Source organism: Cyprinodon tularosa, unplaced genomic scaffold, assembly GCF_016077235.1.
Source record: "Cyprinodon tularosa strain WSP-4 unplaced genomic scaffold, ASM1607723v1 ctg794, whole genome shotgun sequence".
Lineage (NCBI taxonomy): Eukaryota > Metazoa > Chordata > Actinopteri > Cyprinodontiformes > Cyprinodontidae > Cyprinodon > Cyprinodon tularosa.
Window position 1 is genome coordinate 446,656 of NW_024039556.1, and position 23,134 is coordinate 469,789.

The following is a 23,134-nucleotide window of genomic DNA, read 5'->3' on the forward strand; positions in this document are numbered from 1 at the left end:
CACAAATAACCGATAATCTAATCCCTTATTCACATGTTCATTTAAATTGTCCCATTTTATATATTCACATTTATAGATTTCAACTAAAAATATCAAAAATATTTTCTATTTAAACGAAAATATGAAATTATATATTATAGAAAACAATGGCTTAAATCATATTAAAGGTCATCATCCAATCAGGCTCAGTTTACTCTAAGAGGCTGCCTGTAGTGACTTTAAATGTCCAGCAGGTGTCAGTATTCTATGGAGGACCAGCTCTACCATTATTACAAAATAACTACAGAAATAAGCATACAATTAATAGCCCCCAAAAAGACAATAAACAAATAAATGTAGGTGGAAATTAAATTATAAAGTGAGACATAAATGTATATATCTCTTCTAATTAGCCTCCTTTTATATTCACCTTCGTAATAATTACATTATTTATTTATTGTCTGTTATAATCTTCAACTTTATTTTAAGTATTTATTTATGTGCATCCTATAATATTTTGGTCTGTTTTATTCTTCCATTGTATTTTTTATTTTTTTTTGTACCGTATTTATTTCTGCCTGTCGGTTTTACATTTCTGCCTCATAATACAAATGAGGTCAACTTCTGACACATTATCAGAACAAAATATCAATGCAGTTTGCTAGGGTGTGGAAACGCTTCATGACGCCTCATAAAAGCATCACTACCTCTGATCTCTGTTTATTCACTGGATTGCTGATAGCCTGTTGGTAAATTAGGTTGAAGGGAAGTCACCAGCCGCCATATTGGTACTCCCTAGTTGGAACTGGTTGCAATATAAACAATCTGTGCGCTACAGCATTGAACAGCGATGATGTTCTCATTTTCAGGGGGCTTATAATAAAAAAATAGGCGTATCACATTGCATAGTCATTATGAAGTCTACACATCATGTAATGTAACATATACAAATCCATCACAACAAAATGAATGTGTTAATGGAGCATTATAATACAGGTGTGCCTAAAGTGCTAAATTGATGATGCATATGTAATATACATGTATTGATTAGATTTCTATGGTAATCACATATTACATATGATTTCAAGATTTTAAATCAAGGCTGAATTACAAGAACGTGTCTGTTAATGCTGTAGTACTTTCCTGTTTGCAAATTGTGCATGAATGAAGCCATATACTTTATGCTGTGTCTCTGTGCATTAGACTCTAAAATGTTTGAGTTGCTTTTTTATCGTCAACATAACATGCAATATATTTCATGACTTTTTCAAATGAGAAATACAACAAACACTACAAACGACAGCCTCATGCGCTTAATAAAGAATTACTACATTTACATTTCACAGAGAATTACTTTCTATTTACTCTAGTTTCTATTTTCTAATGTTAGACACAAGGTCAATGGCTAACTCAGACAATGTCTTTGAGTCGGTCAGAGATAACCAGACTAATGTTACGCTACATAGTAATACTAAAGGATACATTTACATATATGTGGACTAATTGTTTAGCACATCCACTGACTTTGAAAAATGCTTGTTTTTGCAGTCACATGCTACACAGGTAGATATTTTTACTGTGCATCTCTATGGGAGTGGGGAGTACCAATATGGCAGCTGGTGGCTTCACTTTTTCAGGCTATCAGTAATCCAGTGAATAAATAGAGATCAGGGATCACTGCTGAAGACTTTCTCCTCTCATCTAATCAATCCAGGCCTGCATTAAACTGCTGTATTAGAAACCGAAGATCACTCTAATGATTCTTCATCATGTTTTCAGGTGGGAAACATTCATTAATATGACAGTCCGAAAGTTATTTTATTAAATAACAAAAAGTTACTAACATTTCATTGCATAACATCATGGCGACCCCTGGTGGTCATGAGATGTAACAATTATTCAGGACATACGTGTCTGAAATTGATCAAACAGATTACAGATGTTCTTTGTCAGCTGTTGCATCAGCATAAAGAGTTTATCAGTGGCAGGTTACACATCTGATGAGCCTGCATGGAGTAACTGCTGCAAAACATGTCAAACATTAAGATAGGGAGAGAGAAGGCTGAAGAAAAGAATGAAGATCTCTCTGAGGTCCAACACATAAAAAGCGGCGGTCTGAGTCTCAGCACCAGGCTGACACAGACAGTGAGGTAGGATCAGAGAAAGTAGGCAGTTTCAGAGTCAGCAGGATTGTATGAGTTCTTCTAAAGAGGCTCTAAAAGGTGCTGAATGTTGCAAAGGGAACCTATAGAAAGATCTCTGACTCACAGTCCAATGATTTCTGTTAATAAGTTCCTTTATTTTAAAGGTAATCTGTTGTAAACTTTCACGGATGTGATCAACCATTAAATGGCTGTTATTAGTGATTATCATCGTTGATGACAGCCGCTTTGGTCCCGTCTAAAACCTTAAGTTTCACTTTCTACTTACCGACTTTCTTTATACTTTAATCTACTTTATTTATAGACGACCTTCTTTAAAAAAACTTTACTGTGAATTTCACATTTCAGTTTAATGTGGGGTTTAAAAACAACTCACTTTACAGGATATGAGATTTTTCTTTACTTTTTTTATTTAAATGAAGAACTTCTAAAATTATGTTCAGATCAATGAATTCTGCAGGTAAAAAGAGAATTACTTTAGGATTCATTTGGTGATAACAACCTACGTGACTGATAACCACTAATAACGGCCATTTATTGGGATGATAACATCCGAAGCGGCTGGAATGTGCAGAGTTAACGGTTGGAATCATATTTATTTGTTGTTCAAACTCCCAGCCAGATGTGCGTGTGTTCACAGGACAATATATGACAGTTCAATGGGATGATTGACAGTGGATCTGATTGGTTAACATTCCAGTCGCTCACTGAAAGCTGCTGGGCGATGGTCTATGTGGGGTTGGCCGTCCCTCTGGAATCCTACGGAGCCGAGGCTGCAGCTGGAGCGTCCGTGTTCTGCTGGTTTGGGTGGGCCCGAGGATCAGGAGCGGCGCTGGAGAGTCCCGCTGACGGCGAGCTGCTGGTGGCCAGACGGCGGTAGACGAAGTGGAAGGGGACGGGCTGCGGGCAGCTGTGAAGCTCGGCTTTGATCTTTTGAGGGTGGGTGTCTGCGGCCAGCTGCTGGCTGCTGCCCTCCGTCTGCAGGAACAGGCCGTAGTTCTCAGGGTCCGACACCTTGAACTTCACGGCGCAGAGCTGGCACAGCTCCTCCACAGTGGCGTACGGTCGCACCTGCAGGGTCTTGGCCGTGCAGCCGCTGCCCGACTCGTGCAGCGCCACCCGCAGGTAGTTCTGAGGACAGATAAGATCATCATGAGAGCCTCGCCTCTGAGGGGAACAGACAACATCTCCAAACAGCAGAAGAGGCGTCAGACAATAAAGGAGAAACGGATGGCGTAGACTACTCTAATTACTTTTCTCATTTCTGCAGCATGGATGCATTACCATGGGTGACTATAACATGATCAATCGTGACACCACAATAAACAGACACTATTCTGCTCTCTCTGAGCTCAAACATAAAACCCAATCTGGGATTTCTGAAAATAAGACTTCTTATGCTTATGATCCTAAATAAGTCTTTTTTTTCTTAAACTAAATGCATTTTTTCTTGAATTTAAGAGGTAAGTGAGACACTTTGCCAATGCAACATGACAATTAACATTTAAAAGAAGAAACATACTATGCATTGTCTTGTTTCAAGTGTATATTATCTAACTATATTAGCTCGTTTGTTTTGGACAGTTGGCTGAAGGGAAAGCGGGTATGAGAGAGGGGGAGAGACATGCAGCAAAGGATCACAGGTCGGATTTGAGCCCGGGTCGCCCGCATCGAGGATTAAGAGCTGATTTATACTCAGATACCAGGTGGTCTGCGTGTGTGTCGCAGTGAACGCAAATGTGCCCCCGCTTCTTCTGCAGACACTCTGCTGCACCTCTCCAAAATTGTAAGTGACCACAGACAGGTCTCAGAGATGATCTGGAAAAACTAATCCATGCGTTTATTTTTAGTCAAATTGATTACTGCAACAGTGTTTTCACAGGTCTGCCTAAAAAGTGGATCAGACAGCTGCAGCTGATCCAGAACGCTGCTGCCCGTGTCCTCACTAAGACTAAGAAAGTAGAGCATATCACCCCAGTTCTAAAGTTCTTACACTGGCTCCCTGTATCTCAGAGAATAGACTTTAAAATACTTCTGTTAGTCTATAAATCTCTGAATGGCTTAGCACCTAAATGCATCACAGACTTGCTATCAGTGTATCAACCCTCCAGACCACTCAGGTCTTCTGGCTCCAGCCTGCTCTGCATACCTAGAACCAGAACTAGACATGGAGAAGCAGCATTTAGTTCCTATGCTCCACTTATCTGGAACAAACTTCCAGAAAACTGTAAAAGTCAAGAAAGCCTGAGTTCCTTTAAATCAAGACTAAAAACACATTTGTTTAGGATTGCCTTCCACTGTTCTAGTTAAACAGTTCAACTGAAACATCATTAGTTCAACTTTTTTATTTTCTTTAGTCTAACTATTTCTAACGTTCTTTCTTGTTTCTGCATTTTTATTCATTTATTTTTTTTCCTACTTGGTTTGATTCTGTTTTATTTTCCTATATTTTAATCATGTAAAGCACTTTGCATTGTCTTTGTACTAAATTGTGCTATAAAAATAAATTTGCCTTGCCTTGCCTTGCCTATTATACTTCAATAATCAATCCTGCTTTCGGCCATTTTGGAAGTGGGATGCAAGAAGGTTCTGGGTTCGTTTCCCAGCCTGGGGTCTTTCTGCTTAGAGTTTGCATGTTCTCCTTGAGTATGCATGGGTTCTCTCCGGGTACTCTGGCCTTCTCCCACAGTCAAAAATCATGACTGTTAGGCTAAATTGTCCTTAGTTATGAACGTGTGTGAATGGTTGTTTGTCCTGTTTTTCTCAGTGTTGCCCTGTGATGGACTGGTGACCTCTCCAGGGTGGACCCCGCCTCTCGCCTGTAGACAGCTGGAGATAGGCACCAGCACCCCGGAAAGTGCATGGATGAATGTTCATCACCTAGAACTATAAAAAAATTGTACGGTGCTGCTATGGGCCTGTGCACAGCATGCACAGACTGGCACGACTACCCAAGAACAAGTATAACTCGGCCTTAAAGTAAATGAATGATTATTTCTCTGGAATATTTACTCTGATCATGACCAAGTGACTGACCGAGTCATTAACTCAGGCTACGCTCCCACTCCAGGCTTTAATGATCAATAAAAAATATTTTTTTCTTTTTTTTTTATGAAATCCGATTCTTCGTGGTCGTTGTCATTTCCAAATATATGCGACTTGCATGTGATCTCCAGTGTGAACTGCATTCATATAACTTAAGTGTCCTGCATGCGCAGCAGAGGAAGCAATGATGTCACAAGTAGTGAGCGTGCTCTGCGGTTACAGGAGTAAACATGGATGGGAGTGCTGGAGCGCAACTACTGATTTTTCATTTCTTTTCCAACCTCAGCCAGTAAATTAACAACACAATCTTTTCAAGATGATTGAAAATAGAGACCACTCTCCACATTATCATCCGCCATGGTTGTTTTTCTTCCTGCTTTTGCGTAGAAAGACACAGAATATGGAACTTTGTGGAGTATTGATGGCGTTCAGGTCAGATGAATGCAACCTGACACGGGTCACATTCAACTGGAATTCATATCGGATTCAGGACCACAGAGCCAAGTGGCCTGGGTCGCACTGGAACTAATCAGATCTATGTTATTCAGACAGTGTTGAAAAGATCAGATCCAGGTCGCATTTGGACCAAAAAAAAAGTAGAAAAAAAAAAACCCTTTTGGAACGGAGGTCGTTCGGCTTCTTTTGTTAGCCTGCAATGCCCCATACCTGTCTATGTCTCTGAAAGGGGGGTCGTTAAAGAGAATTGTTGGCCTGGCTGAATAGGCGAGGTCTTCTGTTCCCCTGTAAAGGTTTGGGGTTCCTTTCCCGCTATCATCACAACCTCAACCCCTTTCAGCAGGTCAACAATTCCCTTTAACGACCCCCTTTCAGAGACATAGACAGGTATGGGCATAGATGTGAAAAGGTAGTTTCCTCAAATTTGAATTAGGGTCCTGCTGATTGGTTGGTTAGTATTGGTTCTCACCTGGAAGTCGTCAATAGAGGGCGCTGAACGCTGTGTGGTGCGGCGGCGGTGCCACTGGTGCAGCGTGTCTCTGGTCTCAGAGCTCAGCACCCGGGCCGCCTGGTCCTCTTGGAGGTTCTTGATGAGGGACATGGCTCCGTAGGCACTGGTCAGATAGTAGCCTCCTGGACACAGAGACAACAGGTTAGAGCCGGAGAGGAGAAACAGGAAGAGCTGCTTAATAGACAGAGGGGATGTTGGACGGGTACCTTCTCCGTGCAGCAGCAAAGGGTCCAGCAGCTCCATCATATACAGGATCTCATTGTCCAGCTCAGGCATGTCACACTGAGCCAACACGTAGGTCAGCATGGGGAGGAAGTCATCAGCGCCATACAAGCGACCTGACACAAAGACACAGCCTTGCCTCAGCGTCTCCAACACATCATGTAGAGCATTTCTACCACAGAAACTGATGATGTCAGAGGTCTGTACCCGAGTTGTCCTCCATGATGGTGTAAATGAGCTTGCAGACTCGGAGCAGGGTGCAGACCTTCTTCTCTGGGGAGTACAGCTTACACATGACCTGGAACTTCTGCCTGATCTTCTCAACGGCTACGGGGTCGGGGGGAAGGGCGTCGGTCACGCCCATTTCCTGCGGCCGCCGGGCTTTGGCCAAAGACAGGTTGTCTTTCAGCTCCTGCCAGCTGCCGCTGCTCACCTGGAAGTCTTTTAGCGCGGCACTGAGGGTTGGCTTTAGGGGCTTCAGGACGCACTTTATCAGGGCCTTCTCCAGGACGCGGTCTGAGAAGGAGACACAGTTAGTCCCACAGCGCCAACAGAACTCTAACAGATAGATTAAAACAGACCAGACTTGGTTTGAACCCAGAAATGTGGTCCTGAATGGTTCTGAAGGTAGTAGAGAGAGCCGACGTTACAGGGAACAACATGTAAAATTGACCGATTGGACTGTCTGACCCGTTAAACCAGAATAATAACTCACATGAACAGATATTATAAACAGAGCAGCTCTAGAAGGACTGGATCTAATCTACTTTCCTCCAACTCCAGAACTACCGGCATGTTACGTTTGTGGAGCAGGTCATGACTGAAACAATCTGTGAAATCATGCTGCAAATTATTCCTCAGGATTTATTTTGAAACAAAATGGGGAAAATTAGGAAAAAGATTTTCATATTTTTGTTTTTTTTAACAGGAAAGGTGAAACTGAACGCAAGAGATCGATAAAAATGTGAAATGAAACATTATTATGATGGATGTTGTTAATTATCTAAAAAGTTACTCAATCGAAATATTAGACTTGTACAAAAATGAAATAAAAACAATGTTTTATATTAATGTTAAACAAATATGCAAATGATGACAATATGAATCAGTTCATTTTAATCAGTTTATTATATTTGCAGCTCGGTGTTTACTAAAGAAATGAGCTGATTGGCTGCTTTTACTCCGGTCATTTTCTATTCTAGATGATGTTCACTCCAGGTCAGACACAGTTTTCATGATGTAGGTCAAGTCATAAATAAGATGGAGTTGGTCAATAACCAGACGGCGCTTGAATCTGTATTCTGTAGAATACAGATTTGGCTGCTGGATTTCATAATTTGCCTGCCAATATGTCTGGTGGCGGAAAAACGTCAGGCCTGATCATAAACTACATTTGTCAGCATCACCTTCACCTGCTGCTCATGACCGATGACCCTTTACCGGAATGAAATTCAACTTTGATACTATGTTGTACTTTTTAAAATTTGCAGTCATACACTTTTCTGTAAAGATTATTATGGAGCAACATAATACCCATCATGTCTTGAAGACATAAAAACCTGGATGACTCTTAACTTTCTGCTTCTGAATGCAGAGAAAACAGAAGTTATAGTCTTTGGACCAAAGTCTTTGAAAAAGAAGCTGATTAGCCAGTCACTTCATTTGGATGGGATTAAACTGATTTCAGATAATAAAGTAAAAAATCTTGTTTTTGATCAGGACCTGTCATTTAAATCCCATATCAAAGATGTTTCTAGAATTTCCTTCTTCTAAGGAATATTGCAAAGATTAGAAATCTCCTGTCCAGGGGTGATGCTGAGAAACTAGTCCAAGCATTAGTTACTTCAAGGCTGGACTATTGTAATTCTTTACTATCAGGAAGTCCACAAACTGTAGTTAAAAGCCTTCAGCTGATCCAAAATGCTGCAGCCAGAGTTCTGATGAAAATGAAAAAGAGAGATCATATCTCTCCTATCCTGGCTTCTCTTCATTGGCTTCCTGTTAAATCAAGAATAGAATTTAAAATCCTCCTTCTCACATATAAAGCCTTAAATGGCCAAGCTCCATCTGATATCAGAGATCTGATTGTTCCTTGTGTTCCTAACAGAGCACTTCACTCTCAATCTGCAGGTTTACTAGTGGTTCCTAGAATTTCTAAAAGTAGAATGGGAGGCAGATCTTTTAGTTATCAGGCTCCTCTCCTGTGGAACCAACTACCAGTTTTAGTCCGTGAGGCAGACACCCTGTCTACTTTTAAGGCTAGGCTTAAAACTTTCCTTTTTGATAAAGCTTATAGTTAGGGTGGCTCAGGTTATCCTGAGCTATCTCTATAGTTATGCTGCTATAGGCTTAGACTGATGGAGGTTCGCAAGCAAGTTTGATTATGGCCGGTTTAACGGAAGCATCTTGCTAACCAGTTAGCATCTTAGTGCTAGTAGGTTCCCAATAGGAAATTCCATTGGGACCAAGTAGCACTAAATTGGTGACTTAGAAACGACGCTGTCAAGGAACGCTATGGACAGCGGAAACATGCAAGAGGAGGAGAGTTTAGTGTCGGAGGTCGTGGAGTCTCCTCCGTCATCCATTTTTTATTTAGAGGAGGAAAGCGGGGATGAAGATGTTGTGGAAGAGGACGCCAGGGCGGCAGAAGCTTGGTTTGGTGTAGAAGGCTTCCAGCCGTACATGTTTGAGCCCTTGCCTCGCAACGCTGCCAGTTCTGTTAGCTCTACGCCTGCTGAAGACACAGACGTCCATCCCCGTGAACACTGGGACGGAACTCAATGGGAAAGGAAATGATTCTGATTTGTTATTTCAACCGTTGCGTAAATTAGCTGCGACATATGAATCAAGATGCTATGACCAAAAAAAATTGATTGATAGATGACCGTTGATATATGATTGGCCGAATTTAGGTGTTCAGGCTGACGTAGAACTAACTGGCCTGCAGAAGATAACGAACAAGAAAACAGATTTTAAGACAGGATTTTTTTTAAATGGAAATTTACTAAACTTTGGGACAATATCGTTTGATAAAGAGTACATTTATATCCATGTTTTAGCCAGAATGATTTGACATTTAAATATGGCTTCCCTACGACTTTAACCTCAATATATACGTCACTGACAATTTTTGTTTAGTTTAAGTGTCAGGCTTCAACATGGATTCAATTTTTCAGCCTAACCATATTTCAATGTTCACCCGTGCTTTGCAATGTGGGTCAGGACTGGTTCCCCACCTCAGAAAGCTGACATTACTAGATATTATTAGGTAGACGCTGGATGTAAGGAAAGAACTTTAATTCAAAACACATCAGCATTTAAAAGAACCACAGGCCCAACCACAGGCCTGCTGAATCAGGAGCAAGACTGAGAGCTAACTGCCCTCCAGGACACCCTGAGTCAGCACTTCTTCTGAACCAGCACATCCAAAACCCTCCTGTTGCTTTTCTTTCCACCGTAGCATAAGAACATCCAGCGACTGCCGTGCATAGTCAGCCTTAGCCTCAGAGGAAACCTGCAGGATAAAGCTTCTGGTGCCAGCGCAGAACCGAGCTGTGTCATCATGTTACTCCTACTTCCTCATTCCTGCAGTGGGACTTTCTACTGCCTGCTGGCACCGATGAGGACCGAGGAGTGATCAGATGGAGTTTATCTCTGTTCTCAGCAGACATAATAAATATTTTCCTTCTGTTTTTACTGGAAACACTTTTTCTCTTTCCGGCTCATCCTCCTGCTGGCAGATACGGCTCCAAAACATCTCAGAGAAGGAAACTTTTCAGTATTTCCCCAAAATGGTTGAAAAATATAAGGAACAAACAAGATTCGGGTTCATGATTGATAGAAGAATCTGTTCCAGGTAGAGGAGAATGTCCTCATTTCATAAGCATTTCAGCTATGAACGGATTACACCTTCTGACACACTTCCTACCTGCCCAGTTAAAGTAAACTACCGTTATTCACTCCCTCCTAAGCTCTGGTCCGGTTCCTTCATAAGAACCCAGTGCAGTTACTCCTATCCCTGCTGAAGATCCATTGAATGCCCCTGTTTGTAAGCATTCAGCTCAAACCATGTTTTCGCTCTTACCAGACCGGATGAGTTTGACTCAACCTCTTCTACACATGAAACCTCACGAGTCCATTAAAGGTCCCAGATTATGCAAAATTCACTTTATAATAATTTTCATCAGATGTGTCCTGAGGCCTATGTATGAGGATCACTGATGAAATAAAAACCCTTTCCACTCTCTTCCTCATCTAAGTTAATGTGTGCTTAAAAGGCTCCAGATCAAAATAATTTTTATTTTATTTGGGGAAATAATTTTTATATTATTTGGTGAAATAATTTTAGTATTATTTGGGGAAATAACCACTAGCCCCCCTGCCCCATCATCACCAGTCTAAGCCCACCCTCCAGCAGGTGCCATCTTTTATCGCCTACACAGAGCATCCAAACAGACATAGCTAACAGAGCAGGTGCTGAGCAAAGTGCAGGGTAATGTTTTTGTGTGTACCTGAAAGCCTGTAAACATGTTAGCACAGCAGCTAACATTTGTGCCTGTAAACATGTTGGCACTGCGGCTAACGTTTGTGCCTGTAAACATGTTAGCACTGCAGCTATCGTTTGTGCCTGTAAACATGTTAGCACTGCGGCTAACGTTTGTTCCTGTAAACATGTTAGCACTGCGGCTATCGTTTGTGCCTGTAAACATGTTAGCACTGCGGCTATTGTTTGTGCCTGTAAACATGTTAGCACTGCGGCTAATGTTTGTGCCTGTAAACATGTTAGCACTGCGGCTATCGTTTGTGACTGTAAACATGTTAGCACTGCGGCTATCGTTTGTGCCTGTAAACATGTTAGCAATGCGGCTAATGTTTGTACCTATAAACATGTTAGCACTGCGGCTATCCTTTGTGCCTGTAAACATGTTAGCACTGCGGCTAACGTTTGTGCCTGTAAACATGTTAGCACTCCGGCTAAGGTTTCTGCCTGTAAACATGTTAGCACTGCGGCTATCGTTTGTGACTGTAAACATGTTAGCACTGCGGCTATCGTTTGTGCCTGTAAACATGTTAGCACTGCGGCTAAAGTTTGTGCCTGTAAACATGTTAGCACTGCGGCTATCGTTTGTGCCTGTAAACATGTTAGCACTGCGGCTAAAGTTTGTGCCTGTAAACATGTTAGCACTGCGGCTAACGTTTGTGCCTGTAAACATGTTAGCACTGCGGCTAACGTTTGTGCCTGTAAACATGTTAGCACTGCGGCTAACGTTTGTGCCTGTAAACATGTTAGCACTGCGGCTATCTTTTGTGCCTGTAAACATGTTAGCACTGCGGCTATCGTTTGTGCCTGTAAACATGTTAGCACTGCGGCTATCGTTTGTGGCTGTAAACATGTTAGCACTGCGGCTATCGTTTGTGCCTGTAAACATGTTAGCACTGCGACTATCGTTTTTGCCTGTAAACATGTTAGCACTGCGGCTATCGTTTGTGCCTGTAAACATGTTAGCACTGCTGCTATCGTTTGTGCCTGTAAACATGTTAGCACTGCTGCTATCGTTTGTGCCTGTAAACATGTTAGCACTGCGGCTAACGTTTGTGCCTGTAAACATGTTAGCACTCCGGCTATCGTTTGTACCTGTAAACATGTTAGCACTGCGGCTATCGTTTGTGCCTGTAAACATGTTAGCACTGCGGCTAACATTTGTGGCTGTAAACATGTTAGCACTGCGGCTATCGTTTGTGCCTGTAAACATGTTAGCCCTGCGGCTATCATTTGTGCCTGTAAAACATGTTAGTACTGCGGCTATCGTTTGTGCCTGTAAACATGTTAGCACTGCTGCTATCGTTTGTGCCTGTAAACATGTTAGCACTGCGGCTAACGTTTGTGCCTGTAAACATGTTAGCACTCCGGCTATCGTTTGTACCTGTAAACATGTTAGCACTGCGGCTGTCGTTTGTGCCTGTAAACATGTTAGCACTGCGGCTAACGTTTGTGCCTGTAAACATGTTAGCACTGCGGCTATCGTTTGTGCCTGTAAACATGTTAGCACTGCGGCTAACGTTTGTGCCTGTAAACATGTTAGCACTGCGGCTATCCTTTGTGCCTGTAAACATGTTAGCACTGCGGCTGTCGTTTGTACCTGTAAACATGTTAGTACTGCGGCTGTCGTTTGTGCCTGTAAACATGTTAGCACTGCGGCTAACGTTTGTGCCTGTAAACATGTTAGCACTGCGGCTATCCTTTGTGCCTGTAAACATGTTAGCACTGCAGCTAACGTTTGTGCCTGTAAACATGTTAGTACTGCGGCTGTCGTTTGTGCCTGTAAACATGTTAGCACTGCGGCTAACGTTTGTGCCTGTAAACATGTTAGCACTGCGGCTATCGTTTGTGCCTGTAAACATGTTAGCACTGCGGCTAACGTTTGTGCCTGTAAACATGTTAGCACTGCGGCTAAGGTTTGTGCCTGTAAACATGTTAGCACTGCGGCTAAGGTTTGTGCCTGTAAACATGTTAGCACTCTGGCTAAGGTTTGTGCCTGTAAACATGTTAGCACTCTGGCTAAGGTTTGTGCCTGTAAACATGTTAGCACTGCGGCTATCGTTTGTGCCTGTAAACATGTTAGCACTGCGGCTAACGTTTGTGCCTGTAAACATGTTAGCACTGCGGCTAACGTTTGTGCCTGTAAACATGTTAGCACTGCGGCTAAGGTTTGTGCCTGTAAACATGTTAGCACTCTGGCTAAGGTTTGTGCCTGTAAACATGTTAGCACTCTGGCTAAGGTTTGTGCCTGTAAACATGTTAGCACTGCGGCTATCGTTTGTGCCTGTAAACATGTTAGCACTGCGGCTATCCTTTGTGCCTGTAAACATGTTAGCACTGCGGCTGTCGTTTGTACCTGTAAACATGTTAGTACTGCGGCTGTCGTTTGTGCCTGTAAACATGTTAGCACTGCGGCTAACGTTTGTGCCTGTAAACATGTTAGCACTGCGGCTATCCTTTGTGCCTGTAAACATGTTAGCACTGCGGCTAACGTTTGTGCCTGTAAACATGTTAGTACTGCGGCTGTCGTTTGTGCCTGTAAACATGTTAGCACTGCGGCTAACGTTTGTGCCTGTAAACATGTTAGCACTGCGGCTATCGTTTGTGCCTGTAAACATGTTAGCACTGCGGCTAACGTTTGTGCCTGTAAACATGTTAGCACTGCGGCTAAGGTTTGTGCCTGTAAACATGTTAGCACTGCGGCTAACGTTTGTGCCTGTAAACATGTTAGCACTCTGGCTAAGGTTTGTGCCTGTAAACATGTTAGCACTCTGGCTAAGGTTTGTGCCTGTAAACATGTTAGCACTGCGGCTATCGTTTGTGCCTGTAAACATGTTAGCACTGCGGCTATCGTTTGTGCCTGTAAACATGTTAGCACTGCGGCTAACGTTTGTGCCTGTAAACATGTTAGCACTGCGGCTAACGTTTGTGCCTGTAAACATGTTAGCACTGCGGCTAAGGTTTGTGCCTGTAAACATGTTAGCACTCTGGCTAAGGTTTGTGCCTGTAAACATGTTAGCACTCTGGCTAAGGTTTGTGCCTGTAAACATGTTAGCACTGCGGCTATCGTTTGTGCCTGTAAACATGTTAGCACTGCGGCTAACGTTTGTGCCTGTAAACATGTTAGTACTGCGGCTGTCGTTTGTGCCTGTAAACATGTTAGTACTGCGGCTGTCGTTTGTACCTGTAAACATGTTAGCACTGCGGCTAACGTTTGTGCCTGTAAACATGTTAGCACTGCGGCTGTCGTTTGTACCTGTAAACATGTTAGCACTGCGGCTAACGTTTGTGCCTGTAAACATGTTAGCACTGCGGCTATCCTTTGTGCCTGTAAACATGTTAGCACTGCGGCTGTCGTTTGTACCTGTAAACATGTTAGCACTGCGGCTATCGTTTGTGCCTGTAAACATGTTAGCACTCCGGCTATCGTTTGTACCTGTAAAACATGTTAGCACTGCGGCTATCGTTTGTGCCTGTAAACATGTTAGCACTGCGGCTATCGTTTGTGCCTGTAAAACATGTTAGCACTGCGGCTATCGTTTGTGCAAAATAGGCGAATTTCCCAGATATGAGGTGGATATTAAGAGGTTAAATATGTTAGTAGTAATGTACATCTTGATGTAATGCTCAATAAATGCCTTCCTTCACTAGTCAGGACATGGGCAAGTTTGCAAAGTAAATAGCTTTCATGGAAATTAGCAGACTGGAAGTGAATGAGAAGGTAAATGCTGCTTGTGAAAATTATACGACCCTGCCAGTGTGGACCCAGCAGATAAATAGCAACATGTTGGAGCAAAAACAAACCAACACAACCAAGAAACAAGGTGCTGATTCAAATGATAACCAGACCGATAGCTCTTGCTGAGAAACCCTTGGAGCAAAGCCAAAACACAAACAATTTACCGTAACCTAGATCTGACAAGACGCCTAACAGGGCAAACGCCACATCTAAGATGACTAAACCTGAGACTTCATAGAAACAAGTCTTTTACTCTAAGTTACAACAGGTGCAAAAAGCTAGTTAGAAAAACAAAGAATGAGGAAGGACGGACTCAGAATATTTGGATTTCCCTAAAAACAGGTTTGTTGCCCTAATTGACCCTAAAGAGAGAGCAACCTGTTTCCCAACAACAGAAAAAGGTATGAGGCCATTTGGCTCTATCCTTAATTCAATTTAATTCAGTTTATTTCAATAGCGCCCATTCACAACATATCATCTCAAGGCACTTTACCAGATCATCCAGTCAGATTGATTCAGTTTTCTATCTAAGGAAAACCAGCTGATTGCATTGACTCTTTGACTCGAATGCAATCCCTCACACTAAGCATGCTTGTAGCAACAGTGGAGAGGAAAAACTCCCTTTTAACAGGAAGAAACCTCCAGCAGAACCAGGCTAAGTGTGAGCGGCCATCTGCTGAGGCCGACTGGGGTTCAAGGAGACAGAAGCAGAGATACAAAAGGCAGCTGTAAAAGGTGAAAGAGGCCATTGTCTATTAGAATGAAACAACAGTATTGAAGAATTTATGGTTCTGATGCTGTTATTAGTAATCACCGATATCAGATTTGGCAGATAGAATTTTGGTAATAGGTAATCGGATCACAAAATCCTGATCAGAGCATCTTTAACCGTAACCCCGCATTAGTGGCAAAATACTGCAGGGGTGTGCCGCTGATCCTCTGCCTTTAATTGGACAGCTGCTATGAAAGAGCCGGTTTACTTGGCAGCAAAGTCGCCCTGATGCATCTGGACCGGCCTGGCTCTGAGCCCAACAGAAGCTGCTCTATGAGCAGCAGCAGGACGGCCAAAATAAAATCAGATATAACACAACCAATGGATGGTTACACAGCTTTTTAAAGGAGCACATTTTAAGGCAGCTCGCTGTCATGTTTCGGTCGGTCTGACACCAAGCAAACATTCAACAACATGAGTCCTGAAGCTGTGAGGCAGTTTAGTAGAAAGAAGCTCATTCATAACTGCGGCACACTGAACCAGTTCTCCTTAGACAGAACCGCCTTTATTCTCTGTTTACATGTTAGTTTGTCCAAGTCTGACGCAGCCCCTCCCACCCCCCACGCTGCATGCAGATCCTCTGCAGGTCATTCTAAAGGAGCTGCTAAACATTAGAGCTCAATGATGGTTCTGGCCCTGATGTCTATGGGATTAGTAACATCCACAAAGACCTTTAACTTGCCAACAGAAAACACCATTAATCAGCAACTCATCATCTTTCCGCTCCTAGAATAGAGATGTGAAACTGCCTGATCTGCACTGATTCATCATTGCCCTGAACAAACACAATATCTCAGTGAGGACCAGAAATTCCTCCCACAGTGTTCAGGAGAAAGCGATGAGGTAATGAGGCTGAAGGTGTGGAAATGTGATGTCAGCAGTAGCCGGACTGAGCGTGAGCAAAGGTCCTTCCTGTTCCCGAAGGCTTTATGTTGAGCGATGAAATCAGCATGACTAATGGAAAAAGCAACGATAAGAAAAAGGAAATGTTTGAATCAATCCTCACCAATCTGATCCTCGGGAATGAGGCTCTCGATGGGGGGCTCCATCTCGGAGCTCTGCTGCAGGTAGTTCTTCATCTGGGTAATGAACTGGCGAACTGTCTGAAGCAGCTCCAGCCCTGAGGCGTAGCCTTGCCAGGCCTGGGCTCCGGCACCTTCCCTCATGTAGCTCAGATAGTCTTGCACCAGGGAGCCGAAGTACGAGCTCTTATCCTTGGACATCTCTAAAACCTTGCGGATCGCCCTCTTCTCCGGCGTCAGCAGTGAGTTAAAGACGCTGCTCATCTTACGGAGTTTCACCTGCAGGGCTTTCTGCAGGACAGAGGCACTAGAGTTGGAGCGCCGCTTGGCCTGGCCCCCAGGGGGCAGCATGCTCAAGTCCTGATCGCTCTCCAGGCTAACGCTGAAGTCGGACTCTTCTTCATCATCGTCGTCATCGACGTATTCGTCTATATCTATGCTACTGTAGCGTAGATGGGTCGGTGGGAGGGAGAGGGGGAGATGGGTGTTAAAGTCAGCGATGGTGGGGGGGCTGGGGTCATGCAGGGGAGGGAGGAAGAAGGTGGAGGACTGGGAGGAATCCAAGGAGTCTGAGGAGTCGGTTGAGAGGCTAATGTCACTCAAGCGTTGGCCCCCACTTCGACATTCCCTCTGAGATGTTTGTTGTCCAGGTGGTCCCTCTGCCACCCCACCCCCTGATGTCATGGGGGGTTCTAATGGACTATGAGAGTTCTGGGTCATAGAATGAACCGACTTCTTAATGGTTTGTTCCTCCAGAGTCAGGTGGCAGCGGATGTCAGATGGTAAGGCTTTGGTTGGATGGGGAGAGGAGGAGAAGGAGGGCAGGGGGAGGGATCGTCGGGGAATCGATATGGGGGAGCTGATGCTGAACTTCTTAGGCGGCAAGGGTGGCGGGCTGCTGCTCAGCGAGGAGCTGAGGCGGCTGCTCTTCTCCTTCGCCTCCTCCTTGGAAAGGTTTATCCAGGAAACTTTTTCTGGCATTACGTTCTGTCCACCAGGAGGCGCAGGCAGGGGTTTGGTAAAACGAGGGGGAGGGGGTCGAACGGGAGGAAGGGAGCAAAAGTTGGTCAACTGCTGGTTGCTCTCAGCTCTTCCCGTACGGCTGGGGTCACAGGTCAGATGGTCGGAGTCCTCCCCCCCCCCACTGGAGGGACTCACTTCATTGGCTTCATCTACCAGAGGTTGGTGTGGGCCTTTGCTGGAGCTGATCTGGCCGCCGCCATCCGGCTTGATGAAGAGGGGGTTGGTGAAGCACAGCGCTCCGCTAGGCAGCCAACAGTCCAGCTGGGAGGGGCTTCGGAGTGGAAGACGAGGACCGGAAGGGGACAATGGGCAGGAGAGAGGTCTCTGAGCAGGTGGGGAGGGTCTACCAGGACCTGCTGATGTGGCCCTTCTCTCCCAGAAACCTACAAAAGGAAAGGAAAGGTTACTTCAACCCGAAGGTTCTGTTAGACCCGGAAAACGGCGGAGACACCCTCAACTGTTGGACCTGTTGATTAACATCCTCAATTCCTAAACATCCCAGTCAGGGTTGGACGTTTCTCCTGGATGTTTCTTTTTTTTTCAGGGTTTTTCCATGTTTTTTTTTTTCAGTTTCTTCCGGAAGAAACTTTTAAGGCCAAATCTAATGGAAAGTTTTGTTTCTTTTGTTAAATATTTAGCTTTCAGCACACCCAAACCCAGGAATAACATGGAGGCGGGGTTCAATATCTATATGCCAGGGAGGATTTGGGGGCAGGAAGAGCAGAAGAAATCAAAGACAAAGAAAGTTTGCCATTTCTACCATTTAAAGGCTATTAGTAAATTATCACTTCTGTATTAAATGTGTAATTCCTTGATTGGTTTTTCCAAAGGGTCTTTTACTTTGAAAGTTTTACGACCAGTAGTTATTCATTCCTCTAGATTTGTATTACATACACTTAATAAATCATATAAATTCTTAATCTGTGTTACTGTGTGTATTCTCATAAAGGTTTCTCCTCATGTATCCTGGTGTATATAGTGAGTTAACTTTACAGTGGAACTATCCCAGTTCTCCTAAATATGAGATACTACCAGGACTTTCTTCCAGTTTCTTCCACTTTTCCTAAAGAAACTCAACCCTGCCCATAGCAGGATCAAGGAATGACGTCACTCGGCTTACCGGCCCTTTAAATGCTGCTGCAGCCGAGTATAACCCAGCACCGTCCTTATTCTGTGAAAAATCCAACAGCAGCTACTTCTTCATCACCATCAGTCAAGGTGATGAAGAGCCACTGATTGGGTTCCTATGAGCCACAGGCTTCAGAACCTGTTCTGACCCTGCAGCTTAGCAGATTGTGAACTGAGGCTCCTGGTCCATGAACACTGTTGGTGTGGTTCTACAGAACCTCAGCCCCATGGCTCCAGTAGAAGGTCTGGTATCTGATCAGCAGAAATGTACTGATGGAGAACCAGAATGTTAAACATCAGAGCACAAACATAACAGCTGCAGGAAGTCAGAACAGTAGCAGTGTCCAGACGTCCAGGAGAACCATCCACTTATACAGGACTGGAAACCAGTCCAGAGTTAATCCGACTTCTTTAAAAACAGAATTGAACCCCTTGTGTTTTTGGTACAGAAGGCAGGAAGAACAATGATTTTAATCCACAACTTTTATGGTTCTGCCAGGAATGGACCTGCACGCTTGGACGTTCTACTGCCAATAAAAAGGACAAAAGAAAAACGTCCTGTAGTTCCTCTTAGAGCCTCTAATACATAACATGCAGAACATAAAAACAGGCCATGAGCTGCTTGTTTACGGCCAGGTCAGTCTGAGTCAGCGGAGCGTCTCCAGCCTGTGAGGCAGTGAAGAAAGAAGGAGAAGATGGAAAGCATTGGTTCTGGACCCAGAGCTGCTGCAGGAGATGATACTTACAGAGATTCCTGAGCGGAAGCTCAGACAGGCTGCTGACAGACAGTCCCCGCGGTTCACAGGACTTTACTACGTCTCCACAGGCTGAAACTGTTCTGGTTTCTGTCTGAGCCAGAGCAATGATTCACTCACTGCCAGGGCAGGGACTCTATCCTCTGGCCCCACCTCTCCTCCCTCAGTCGCTCTCTACTCCTCCCCCAGGACGCCTCTCTCTCTCAACATGTCCCTCTTGTTATGCCAACAGTTTAATCTAAAGGCTTTCAGAAGAACTGCAGGGAAGCATGCTGAAGAAAGAAAGCTGCTGATGGAGGAATCCTGCATACTCTGCATTGGCTGGAAACTGCAGGCACTGCGTTGAGATCATAAAGCTAAATTATTATTGTTATTATTATTATTATAACCAGGCTGAGAACCAGGCCACAAAACAGGCTGCTCGTTCATTCACGAGTCTGAAGTTCAGCCTATCTGCTTCACGAACCTCGTACTTTCACGAATCTGAGGGTCAGACCATTTGCTCCAGGAACCTCGTCGTTCATTAGTCTGAGGGTCAGACTGTTTGCTCCACGAACCTCGTCGTTCATTAGTCTGAGGGTCAGACTGTTTGCTCCACGAACCTCGTCGTTCATTAGTCTGAGGGTCAGACTGTTTGCTCCACGAACCTCGTCGTTCATTAGTCTGAGGGTCAGACTGTTTGCTCCACGAACCTCGTCGTTCATGAGTCTGAGGGTCAGACTGTTTGCTCCACGAACCTCGTCGTTCATGAGTCTGAGGGTCAGACTGTTTGCTCCAGGAAACTTGGTCATTCACGAGTCTAACGGTCAGACCATTTTCTCCACGAATCTCGTTCATTCACGAGTCTGAAGGTCAGACTGTTTGCTCCAGGAACCTCGGACACCCAGAGCTGAGTCACTGCAGCTGAGCAGCTGTGAAAAGAGGAAATTCTGCAGAAGACAAACTTTAAATCACCACCTGCTTGCCATACATCCAGAACCAACTTCTAATGACTCTGATGGAACCAGAACACAGCAGGAGGTCAGAAAGTTGGACCCAATCAGAGACGTTCTTCAGTAAAACCTACATGTTTATTAAAAAAAAGCTGACAAAGAGATTTACCAATCTGGTTAATGTTAGCACAAAGGAAGGAAAAACAAACCTGCTCCCAGTTTAGCGACCTTCTCCAGATCCCCAAAACTCCTGGCAGCAGAGATGGCCTCTGGAAGCCTGAGCGTGAAGGGCAGGACGTCCCTGAGACAGAGCAACAATGAGGACATGAGGACTGGTTCTGAATCAGTGACCCACAGCGAGCATCATCATCAGAAAACAACCAGTTCAGAATAAACAGGACTTTGATCATTAAGGAGAAGAACTGGGAGAAATAATACCAAAAGTAACGGTTGGAGAGGGGCCTGGCTGCTGACCTGCACTGTCAGGACCAGAGATTTATTCCAAACATTTTAATCCAAGCCTTCAGGATTAGCGCATAGCAATGGATGTTCTGCTGGATTTTATTAGAAGAATAAAACTTTTTTTTTTTTTTGTGAGGTGAGAGCTCACTTAAATCTGCCTCTTCATACTTTTCCCCACTTTAGAGCAAGAAAATCTGAATTTTTGGTGATTTTCCTTGACTTATTAGAACATGATGTGTCTCTGACAGACACAGGCTTCACTGTGACTCCAGCCAAAGGTGAAGCTGTGAAATCTGCTGTTTCCATAATAAAAACACTTCCAATAAAATATGATGTATAGACGTTTGAAGGAGATATTCAGTACTTCACTGTGAGAACACAAAGCTTAGTTCATCTGAAATCAAACAGCCTCTATTGGATAATCTCTGTGGTCCAACAGCAAAGCTAAGAACAGCACAAACAATACTAAACGAATAAATAATACAGATCAGGGGTAACCAATTAAAAATCAGCAGGGTCCAAATAAAGAAAATCATCAACCTTTAAGGTCTGGAGACATTTTTAATTATAATCTGTTACTTTAAAAAGAATTTAACACTGAAATAAAATGAGGTGTTTATGCATCCATGTTATACAATGAATTTGGAAATACAAAATATATATAAAATAAAAAAATAGATGTAGAGAAGTAGAGAACAATCGTTCAGTTTGGTATAACTGCGCTGAAAACAATTTCCTAATTCACATATTTTATAAAACACCCAAACTCTGTTATTTTCTTTATTTTTTCTGTCTTAATGTTGGCAGTGGGCTTTCTGCTGCCCTGCAAGGCTTTAAACCTGGTTTGAATGGAGACTAAGTCATTCTAAAGCACATATCAAGGAGCTCATTCTGAGCCTGGATCTATATTTATTGTTGATTCTGTTCATGGTGGAGAATCCTGCTTCACAGCAGCAGGTTGAGCCAAACATCCTCTAAATGTGCAGGATCATCTTTGAGCACCATTTCACTTTTCTTTCACCAGTTCACCACAGTTCTTCCAGCAGTCCACACTTTCTCTGCTCTCTTTTTCTCATCATCTTCTCCTTCTTTCCCATCGCCCGGCTTGCCACAGGTTTGCCTGCTGTGTCTAAAAGTAGCAGCAGCAGCGACCCAGACTGACAGCAGCTCATTGGCTGATTAGTATCACATGAAGCTGGAGCCGGACGCTCTGGAGGGCTTTACCGTATTAACAGGAGAAGCAGTATAAGTGAAGTTAGACACTGTGGTCGGACAATATGCAGTAATTTATAAATGTTTTCAATCAGGTTGGGTCGGGATCAGTCAGCAGGTGGGTCCACTAATCCATGACCTCTGCTTTAAAATATAATACTTGCAAACACATATTAGAGATGACTTTACAATAGCTTTATCTGGTCTGTTCCTGTTTGGCTGTGACTCCATCCTGGAGAGAAATATCAGCTGTGCTGCTTCCATCAACACCTTTGTTTCTAGATGTTGGAGCTTGGCCTATTTTTCAGTGTAGTCCTGTTTTCTCTGACTGTGACTAACTGGATGTGCTCTCTTCATCCTCTGACATGGGGGCTGGCTTGGAGCTCGTCTACCTGGCTCTGTGTTTCCTGGATGGGGCCGCCCATCAGCGTTGACAGACCCTTTTCACAGGGGCACGTGCCCCATTGTGTATCTGCAGTGCCTGGGGCACTGATTTTTTAATTAATTAACTTTCCACTTTCACTGCTCATCTATCACAGCTCCGCCGTAGCTCTGGTGCGCCCCAAGCTGACAGGAAGTGTATTTGCTCCCCGCCTCCCTTCTTCTTCTTCTTCTTGTGAGGTTTTATGGCGATTGGCAAAATAGTTAAAGTGCATTACCACCACCAACCGATAAGGAGGTGGCGGTAATGCGCAAGAAAACAGGAAACAAGACCCAGCCTTAGAAAAAAATAAATAAATAAATAATATTTTTCCGAACCATTTAACTTAACCCAACATAATAAATACTTAATCAACTGATGGATGGATGATTTTTTTTCGGTTTTTCTTGTCATCTGAGCACTACAATTGATCACTTCTACCATGAAAAGAACAATTTTGCAATCAATTAATCTTCAATTTTGGGACGCTGCTCTAGAGGTTTTGAATTTTTCATGAGCTGAACTGTTGGTTCCTTTTGCGATCCTTTTTGCAGCTTTAGCATAACTTATTCCAAGCTCTAATTTCACTTTTCTTATTTCTTCAGATCTTTTGCTCACTTCACATCCATGATCTGCAGCAGTCTGTTCTCCACCACAGTTACAGCTTTTAATTTTTTTCTCCTTTCCCATATTTTCCATATTCATGCCCTCCAGCAAACCTTCCGCATCGTTGTTTTCCCTTATATACTGCTG

The 23,134-nt window shown here is 43.6% G+C and overlaps 1 protein-coding gene across 1 annotated transcript in view; it reads right to left on the reverse strand.

Annotated features, from left to right (window-relative positions):
- Positions 1-1,778: 1,778 nt before the first annotated feature.
- LOC119773961 (ras and Rab interactor 2-like) overlaps positions 1,779-23,134 on the reverse strand; it is a 43,990-nt gene continuing 22,634 nt past the window's right edge. The window contains exons 7-12 of the mRNA XM_038271202.1: positions 20,496-20,587; positions 16,433-17,854; positions 6,583-6,891; positions 6,360-6,491; positions 6,112-6,275; positions 1,779-3,272 (exon numbers count right to left, since the gene is read on the reverse strand). Of these exons, the coding sequence (XP_038127130.1) occupies positions 2,901-3,272; positions 6,112-6,275; positions 6,360-6,491; positions 6,583-6,891; positions 16,433-17,854; positions 20,496-20,587 (2,491 nt within the window). The 3' untranslated portion in view covers positions 1,779-2,900. The remainder of the gene's footprint in view (positions 3,273-6,111; positions 6,276-6,359; positions 6,492-6,582; positions 6,892-16,432; positions 17,855-20,495; positions 20,588-23,134) is intronic.